Genomic DNA, 9,571 nt, shown 5'->3' with positions numbered 1-9,571 from the left:
CCTTACTGTTAATGATGCCACACAGCAGATGTAAAAGCTGTTTTTTTAAGATTAAACTTTTCCTCATGCTGGGAAATCTTCTAACTTGTTAAAACAACAACAACAAAAAAAAAGAAAATCAAAGCAACCCAACTCAAGGCAACAATATCCTACATATGGTAAGAGTCAAAAATCTACTGAACTCTGTTCAAATGGTGGTTGCTATTAGGTGTGTCCCCACAAAACCAATATTAGCTAAGTGAACTCAGAGAACCTGAGTCTGCCCGAGTATTGGATTAAAGGCATGTGCCAACACCACCAGGAAAGGGACCCTGTCTTTAAAAAGGAAAGGAAGATTACTAGAGACCAAGTCCATTGTGTGATATATAGTGCCAACTTGTTTCAAAACACACAAACAAATCACTTATTGGAACTCATAATGAGAGGTCCATTGAGATAGCACAATGGGTAAAGGCACTGGTCAAGCAAGCCCAATGATCTCAGTAGGATCCCTGGAACATATAGAAAGGTGGAAAGAGAGTACTAACTACACAAAGTTGTCCTCTGACCTCCACACACACATACAATTAGAAGAAAAAGAAATCATGACATTTTGTAAAGCCAAAATCCACTTTATTTTCTGAACATTACTCTCCAATCCTGTCCAGTAGTTTACTTTTCACATCTCCAAGCAATTCACCATGCTTTCAGAGAGGCAAGGGCTGGTGTGACCCATTGTCACCCACTGACAGGTGTTCAACTTTCCTGGACCCTCAGGAAGATCCCTGCTCTAGCACTAGATTCAAGCCAGGTAAAAAATCAGGCTTGTTGAGGCAAAGAATCTCTCACTGAAGATGTTAGTCCCGGAAGGCTTCTCCTTCGACGAGCTGCCAGTTCAATTTTCTGAACCAGGCTCACATCCCAGGGGTGGGTCACAAAACTGATCACAGACCCGGGCACATCGCTGCCCACACGACCCACCCTTCCTGCTCTGTGGATGTAATCCTGCAGAGTAGGGGGGAAGTCATAATTGATAACCACTTCCACGTGGATGCTATCTAGGCCTCGTGAGGCAATGTCTGTGCAGACAAGAATGTTTTGGGAGCCCTTTTGGAAATTCTGGAAGATACCTGTCCTCATTGAGGCTGGCATTTGCCCTTGCAGCCTTAGATGTTGAATTTTGTGGTCATCCAGAATGTACCCAAGCCAATTCACGGTGCTGGCGCTGTTGCAGAACACCAGGACAGTTCCCGAGGGTTCTGTCTTATTTACTTTGTCATGCTGTTTGAGGATCTGAACCAGTTCTGCAACCTTCTCTGCTCCCTTTAGTCTCATGAATGTCTGTCTGACATGAGGCATGATGCAGTGCAGCTTGGAGCTGGTGATGGTGGTCAGACTGTCTGGGCTGGTGACTTTACTCAGCAATTGGTTTAGGCCTTCTGGAAACGTGGCTCCCACCATCACTAACTGAGCTTTGGGATTAAAGGGGTCTTCTAATTCAGCTGGACTTTCTGCTATAGGGCTCTTTTCCAAGATGTAGTCCACCAGTTCCAGGAAGCTTTCATCTAGCAGTGTGTCTACTTCATCCAGTACTATGAAGTTAAGATGATGCAAACTGATCAGTTGACTTTTCAGAGCCTTCCACAGCGCCCCTGGAGTAGCCACTAGCACATCTGCTGACGGTCGTTTACTCAGCTGAAGTTTGAGCCTACTCATTCCGAGGCCTCCGCCAAGTTCTATCACCTGCAGGCCCAAGTACCTACCCAATGACTGGGCCACTGCCTGCACCTGTTCGGCTAATTCTCGGGAAGGTACCAGAACCAAGCCTCGAGGAGCGGTGGAACTGCGGGAGTCCAGGTGTGGCCCTCTCAGGAGCCGTTGAAATAGGGGCAGTAGGTAGCTAAGCGTCTTGCCACTACCAGTTTCGGCGGCACAAAGGATGTGGCGGCCGCGAAGCAATGGGGGTATGGTTTTCGACTGCACTGAGGTTGGCTGAACAACTTCGGGGACAGCTTCCTGAAGCGCGTGCAGCACTCGGGGTTCCAGACCCAGGTTTACGAAGCTGACCCGGGACGAGAGGTTCTTCAGGGCGGGCGCCTCTTGTTGCACTCGCTCTATGGAAAAATGATCCCGACGCGACCGCCGATGCTTCCAGCCACGCGAAGCCAGTGGCGCCCGTTCCCAACGGCCCAGCGTGAGGCGTGCGGGCTGGTTCAACTCTGGCCGCCGTGCCGAGACCAGCAGTGGGCCAGGTTGCACAAGCACGGGCCGCTGGAAACTCCCATGGCCGCTCCTTCGCTGTTCCTGCCGTCGCTGCAGAGCCCGCGGAACGCGCACCACTGGCAAGGATTGGTCGGAATCGCGCACCACTATGTTCCGTCGAGGCTCCAGAAGCAACCGAACTGCTAATGACAATAACCGTGTTGGCCCGGCTAAAGCCATATTTCCCTTGATGCAGAAGAGGCGCATGCTAGTGACGTCAAGTATGCGCCCGTAGTCTGGAGTACGGTGGCCGGCGAGGATCAGTGTGGTGTGTGGCGCTGCAGCACCTTCAGGAAAGAGGGAGGATCCTCGAGAGTTCAGTGGCTGCGAGGTATGTAGGGTTCCACCCGGTGTGGCCGTGTCCAGATTGGGGTCATCTTTGGGGAAGGGTACTCGGTGGAGGCGGGAGTGGGCGTCCGCAATAGGATCGGGCCAGGGGTCCCTGGCTCAAGGAACCGAGTGAGGGTGGCCTCTGTCAATTGAGTGCTTAATTTCTGAGATTCTTACCTGTGAGCTTCATTGCCTCGGTCAGTCATCCCGTAGAACTCCAAGGATACAAAGTTCGACGATGTTTTCGTAGATATGTGCGCCGCTCAAAGCCTGGGTGATGCAAGTTTCCTGAGAGTCTGAATGAATGGTGGGGCCTGGGGACTGAGGCGAAAGTTGGAAGTCTGGGTCTAGTAGGCTCAACCCCGTTCTCTAGTTTAGAAGCCAGAATGCATGCTGGTGGCCTTGAGCTTATTTCGTTTTTGAAGTGAGAGAGATGGTCTCAGTTCTTTCAGGTGTAGTTCTCGGTTTTTTTTACATGTTGTCCCTTCCTTTCCAGGCAAGCGTCACCCCTTCATGTTTCTCAGACTGGTCTGCTCATATCCACTGGCTTCTCAGGCAGATTCTAAATTGCCTGACTAGAAGTAGAAAGAAGGGTCCCATTACCCTTATGGAGTGATGACGCTTATCTCACCTAGCACTGGTCAGGCAGACTACTTGATATGAATTTAGTGGTTCGGGTTATTAAATGCTTAATTTTTTTTCTTCATACTTTTTGAACATATCTGAAAAAAAAAAAGGGCATCAAGTGCCTGGAGTGGGGAGAAAAGGTCAGTGTTTGTGGATTGATTCCACAATGGGAGTTTTCTAACATCTGGAGAAAGTGTTTTAATTTCATTCACTAGAGCTGGTCCTCCATATTTATACGTTGGACATCTGTGAGTTTTTCCACTGTAGAGTGAAAATATTCATGATAAAATTGTGTCTGTACTAAATATGTATAGAGATTTTTTTTCCTTAATGTGACTCCCTAACAATACAGTATAACAAGCGTTTATATCATGTTTATATTGTATTAGTCATAACCAATTTACAGATGATTTAAAGATGTGGGAGAGAGTTCGGATATAGCTTGGTGATACAGTGCTTGCCTACTAGTGTTTGTGAAGTCCTGAATTCAGTTCCCTCTAAAATCAAAAGCATATATTAGTATGTGTAGAAACTTTATAGAGGGGCTTGAGCATCCTCAGATCTTGGTATCTTTGAGGTTCCTAGAACCAGTCCCCCAAAGCTACCTATTGATGGCAGTATCATTAAAAAGATTAAAATTTAGTTGAGCATGGTGGCAAAGGCTGTTAATTCCAGCACTTGAAAGTCAGAGGCTGGTAGTCAATCTGGACTATAATAGCGAGACCCTGCCTTTGGAAAAAAAAAAGTAGGACATAGGCTATTAATTATTCTTCATAGGTTATTTATTCTTATTTATTTATTTATTTATTTAATGTAAGTACACCGTAGCTGTTTTCAGACACTCCAGAAAAGGGAGTCAGATCTCATTACAGATGGTTGTGAGCCACCATTTGGTTGCTGGGATTTGAACTCAGGACCTTCAGAAGAGTAGTCGGTGCTCTTAACCAGTGAGCCATCTCACCAGCCCCAGGTTATTTATTCTTCTTCTTTATGGTAGTGAGGATGCAGGCCAGGGCCTGTGCATTCATAGTGGGCAAGTGCCTTACTAGTAAGCTACAGTCCTGATGCTTGGTTGTCCCCCCCCCCTTTCTTTCTTCACCTACTGCTGGCTAGCTTAGAGCTCACCGTGTCCAGCTGCAGCCCCAAACTTTGTTTTGGTTCTGAATGTCTTTCCCTTCACAGCATCTCTAGAATGTGACCGCTGCTTACCAACCTCGCTGAATCCCTGTTGTCTCTCCTGTCGATTTACTGAATTGCCTTTGAGTTGATCTCCCTGCCGTCCTGCGGGGTACAAGTCCTTTCCTGACCCCTTCCCCTGTTTGTTATTAATACAACAGTCAGTGTGATCCTGTGAGAACATGAATGAGCTCCCCACTTGCAACCCTTGGCTGGGCTGTCTTTCTGAAGAGCCAAACAGATTCTCGAGAATGTCCTGTGAAGACCTAAATGATCTGAGTACTGCCTCATATCATCTAACTGCCACTCCTAAAACATTGGACTTCCATGATTTTCCCTGTTGTGTAGTCCATGCTACCCTCCTTACGGCTCCTCCCACATACCAGATAAACTTCCGCCTTGGGTCCTTCGCCCTGGCTAGTGCCTCTGTTGAGCGGTTTTTCTAGATCCCTACTTGGCGAATCGACATCTCTGTTTAAGTCTTTTTTACTGAAGCACACCTCAGCTTCTCTACTGAAATCAGATCCTAATGCTTCAGAATCCTTGCTTCTTCTGCTGTTTTTTTCTTTTAATTGCTGTGCGCTGCTAATTTCCCAGCACACTATATAATTGTTTATTTATCTATATGCTTACCTGTTTTTGCCTGGACTCCCCCACCTGGGCTGAGCACTCTGTGAGGCAGGAGACCTCCTAGTCTTGCCAGTCCATTTTGTTTTCTGGGACTGTGGCAGTGACTGGCACTTAACAAATAGTTGTTATGACTGAACATGAATCAGAGGTAAGTATCCGAAGGATGGGGGAAGCCTGCCCTGCGTGACAGAAGGGATGTCTTTCCACTTATGTTTCTTTTTCTTGTTGTTTTTATATAGATAAGGGTTTTTGCATATATGTCTTTGTATCACATGTGTGCCTGGTGCCGGGGGAAGGCCAGAAGGGGGCATCAGAACCCCTGAAACCAGAGTTACAGAAGGTTATAAGCTGCCACATAGGTCCTGGGTATCAAACTCAGGTTCTCTGCAAGAGCACCAAGTGCTCCTAGCCACTGAAATTTCTCTCCAACTTCACACTTTTTTTTTAATTTAAAAATTATTCTTCAATTGTGTGCGTGATGGGGCATGGGTATGAGTGGAGATCCGAGGACAATGTTCAAGAGTCAGTTCCCTCCTTCCACTGCCCGTTTTCCAGGCATCGAACTCAAGGTGGTCAGGTTAATGCTGCAAGCGCTTTTCCCCACTGAGCCATCTCACCTGCGCACCACTCTATTTCTGAGCTATGTTTTTGCTTCCTTCAGGCGTAGCAGAGGAGGAATGATTGTGAACAGCCTCTCCCTGTCCTACCACAATAAACTCATCTTAGCCCCGATGGTTCGGGTGGGGACTCTGCCCATGCGCCTCCTAGCCCTGGATTATGGAGCAGACATTGTTTACTGTGAGGTAAGGTATTCCTTTTTTTCTGGGAGTCGCAGGGGAGCAGGGACAGATTTCATCTTTGGGTATGGCCGTTGTAGGAGGCTGAGGAGGCAGAATGGGACTCCCACTCATGGTCTCTCACTAAAGTCAGAAGAGATCCATACACATGATACTGATGAGTTCTCTTGGTCCCGATGCCCTCTGGACTTGGGCAGTAGAAGGTTGGCAGATGGACCATCTGACATGTCAGTGCCCAGGCTCCCATTCAGTACACCAGGGAACTAATTGAAGTTTGGAAGAAGAGAGAGAACCAGATTTAGAGTAAGGAAGTTGAACAAGGTTGGTGTCGGTAGTCATAGGGTTTTGGGGGGCAGTAGGTCAGTAAGTGTATCCATTGGCTGCCCCAGAGATATTAGGGCTTTAGAGTGCGCTTTTCAGAAAGATCTGATGGGAAAATGGAATTGCCAGGGTGAGCTGGTACTAGACAGTGAGGGGTGTTCTCAGGTGAGCACTTATCAGAAATATCTGGAGATAGTTCTGATATCCATGGCCGTTGAGATGTGTGGTGGGAGGCTTTACACCATGCATCAGGAACAGGCAGCAGAAACGAAGCAAGATACTTCCTCCTGCTGGGCCCATCTCTGCAATTTTCTGACACCTCCCAGTAATATCTGTAGATTGACTTATATCAATAAACCCCTTTTGGAAATATTGCATTAGAGATTAATTTTTTAACAAATGTGGTTTTTTTTATTTGTTTTATTGTTTTTGGTTTTTTGTTGTTGTTGTTGTTGTTGTTGTTGTTGTTTTTTCGAGACAGGGTTTCTCTGTGTAGTCCTGGCTGTCCTGGAACTCACTCTGTAGACCAGGCTGACCTCGAACTCAGAAATTCACCTGCCTCTGCCTCCCAAATGCTAGGATTACAGGTGTGCACCACCACGCCCGGCCCTTGGAGATAGCATCTTAATAGCCCAGTCTAGCCCAGAGTCTATACTGTTGCCTCAGTTTCCCAAGTGCTAATTTTAGAGATGAGAGCTACCAAGCTTAGAGCCAGCTGCATGAGGCCCATCTCAAAACAAACATAAAACAAACAAACAAACAAAAACCTCTAACCATTCAACCGAATAGCTGGCCAACCAAATAAATAAATGAACTACGAGAAGAAAGCCAGAAGGTGTTTGATAGGAGAACAGGCAGCCAGGAACAGCCAAGGTATGTTAGAGGGCTCAGGGCAGAGGAGTGACCAGCAAACCAGGAAGCAGAAAGAGGGCTTTCAACCACACTGCCGGACATTTAAGGGTAAGTGGGGCAGGGAGGGCTCAGGCAAGTATAGGAAGTTTGAGGTTTGAAAAAAGGGTAAAGGAAGTTGTTTGTAGATGACTTGCATGTTTCTAGAATAAGAGGAAGGAAGGCATTCGATATGGGGTGGGGGAGGGGATAAGCAAGGCCAGGTCTCGGGAGACAGGTCAGGTTTTTGTTTTCAATGCTGGAGATAGAATCTAGGGCTTTGCAGATCTTAGACCTTCAACCATGAGTTATGTTCTAGTTCAAGGTTCTTTTAACAAAATGTTCATGTGTATGGGAGCTGGAGGGGCATGCAAAAGTCACATGACAGCTTGGGGAGCGGTTCTCTAATACCCTCTTGGGTTCTGCAAATCAAAGCTTGTGAGGAAGGTCTTTTCCTTGCCGAGCTGCCTTACTGACTCCAGGATTCTTTTTTTTTTCCTTTGAGACAGAATCTTACTTTGGTCAACCAGACTGTTCTCTCTCTAAAGTGTTTAGTTCAGCTGCCTGCTGTTTTGTGTGACCTTTTTTCTGGAGAGATGCGAACCAACATATACTCATTTTAGATGGGGTACCAGTGACAGAGCAAAGTACAGACTCCAACTTGGTGAACCAGTGAGGTTTTTGTTTGTTTGTTTGTTTAGGTTATCATATAATGATTCAAAGAATTTTATTGGAGTTACTTCAAGAATGTGGATGAGGAGTTACAGGCAGGAACAGAAATGACTCAAAGCTCATCCCAGCATGGGTGACAACTCTCGAAAGACATGTAGAGTACACTGTACAACTTTCAGGCAGATAGATAGATTGGGGACTGTCTCTAGTCTGTGGCTCAGTTGGTCTGAGCCTCTTCTAGACAGCTAGGCCAGTCTCTGTCTCTCTCGGGTGGCTTAACTAATCTGAGAGAGTGTTTTTTAAAAGTCCTTACCACTTAGGTATGCTTGGGGTGGGAGGAGCCTGGTATATCTGGTCAGTTTCAGGAACTTCCTGAAGCCTTCCTGAGTTGTTTACTTCAGGAGTCTAAGGCTTCCACTTTAGGGAGTGATGTTTCATCTCCCCTAAAAACATCCAATGTTGGTGGCTAGAGAAATGGCTCAGCCCTTAAGAACGCTGACGTCACTGTGCAGTGGTAGTCCATGCCTTTAATCCCAGCATTTGGGAGGCAGAGGCAGGCAGATTTCTAAATTTGAGGCTAGCCTGGTCTTCAGAGTGAGTTCCAGGACAGCCAGGGCTACATAGAGAGACCCTGTCTTGAAAAACCAAACCAAACAAAAACAAAAAACAAAACAAAACAAAAAACCCTGGGCTCAAACCTGTTCTGGGGCGAGCTTCTCTATTTACATATTCGTTCCTTCTAATGTTCATTTTTCCTGAGAGCCCAGAGAGACAGAACAGGGGCATGTTTTCACAGAGAGAGATGTAGAATATAATATGAGGGTGGGCAGAGGGATGGCCTCCGTGGTACAGCGCTTGTCCTAACATGGTTCAATGACAGCCCAAGCCATCTACACTAATGAGGCTCATGGAGGCTGTGCAGAGGGAAGTCTGTCTGCCACGTTCCACTGTCAGCTCGCTCTGTGGGGACTCTTGGGGTTGTTCTAGGGGCCCAGGACTCATGCGCTTATTTTACTATGACCTCCTTTCCTCACTTCTCTTCCTTCTCATCTCCCCTTCTCCCTTCCCTCCTCTCTCTTTTCTTGAGATGGGGTTGCTGAGGCTAGCTTCACACTTACTATATGGCTAAGAATGACTTTGACTCTCCTGTCTTTGCCTCTCAAGTGCTGGTATTGTATTACTCGTGGTTCTCCAGAGGAGCTGAACTGAGTGTGTGTGTGTGTGTGTGTGTGTGTGTGTGTGTTATTAGAGTTACACTTACAGGCTGAGCATCTGAAATGAGGTTTTCATACTTATCTGTCAGGCACTTTACCAATTGAGCCATCTACTCAGCCACTGTACCCAGTTTGTCTGTCTGTTTTATTTTAGTATGGGGGTTAGTGATTGAATTGGGTCATCAAGCTTGCACATCAAGCACTTTACTGGATGAGCTATTGCCCCAACCTGAAAAGCATGTTTTACTAGTAAATGTGACTAATTCTTTCCTTCAGGGTCCTGCTCAAATTTGGGAGTGGAAATTCCACTGTTTGATTTGCTCCAAGCTGAGAGAATTGGTATGAGGAGCAAAGAAGTTTTTGCTAGAGGAGTCAGTTGTAAGCCTCGCACTCAGCCCCAGCTCTGAGGACAGCAGGGAGAGAAGCAGGTGGCTTGGGACCAGAGTCTGAATATTGGACATGATATAGTGTGGTAACCAGTGCCCCCTGGTGGAGCCAGAGTTGCTGTACAGGCCAGCATCAATTCAAACGCCAAGATGTTCTTTCTAGGTGAATGCCATAGTTGATCTGTGAGGTTTCAGAGTCAAGTCAGTTTACCCACCTTGTACGGAGGTGCTCCAATAGTCCAAACTGTAAGGAGACACCTGACTTATTTTCTTTGTGTATGTATTGGCT

General features: G+C 46.6%; 2 protein-coding genes across 3 annotated transcripts in view; one reads left to right on the top strand and one right to left on the bottom strand.

Moving 5' to 3' along the window:
* Positions 1-596: 596 nt before the first annotated feature.
* Ddx28 (DEAD-box helicase 28) lies at positions 597-2,459 on the bottom strand. Its single transcript, XM_052166384.1, has one exon. It carries the CDS (start codon positions 2,446-2,448, stop codon positions 799-801), a length of 1,650 nt encoding a protein of 549 aa, XP_052022344.1. The 5' UTR covers positions 2,449-2,459; the 3' UTR covers positions 597-798.
* A 34-nt stretch (positions 2,460-2,493) lies between these two features.
* Dus2 (dihydrouridine synthase 2) overlaps positions 2,494-9,571 on the top strand; it is a 36,651-nt gene continuing 29,573 nt past the window's right edge. For both annotated transcript variants that reach the window (XM_052166386.1, XM_052166385.1), the window contains exons 1-2: positions 2,494-2,572; positions 5,666-5,807. In XM_052166386.1, the coding sequence (XP_052022346.1) occupies positions 5,682-5,807 (126 nt within the window). In that variant the 5' untranslated portion in view covers positions 2,494-2,572; positions 5,666-5,681. The remainder of the gene's footprint in view (positions 2,573-5,665; positions 5,808-9,571) is intronic.

The sequence above is a fragment of the Apodemus sylvaticus genome, chromosome 21 (genome assembly GCF_947179515.1).
Source record: "Apodemus sylvaticus chromosome 21, mApoSyl1.1, whole genome shotgun sequence".
NCBI classification, from domain to species: Eukaryota; Metazoa; Chordata; class Mammalia; order Rodentia; family Muridae; genus Apodemus; species Apodemus sylvaticus.
The sequence above is the reverse complement of the archived record's forward strand: the minus strand, read 5'-3'. Positions and strand labels throughout refer to the sequence as shown.

Coding starts and splice junctions, on each gene's coding strand:
- Ddx28 (XM_052166384.1), bottom strand. CDS start 2,448: ATGCGCCTCTTCTGCATCAAGGGAAATATGGCTTTAGCCGGGCCAACA.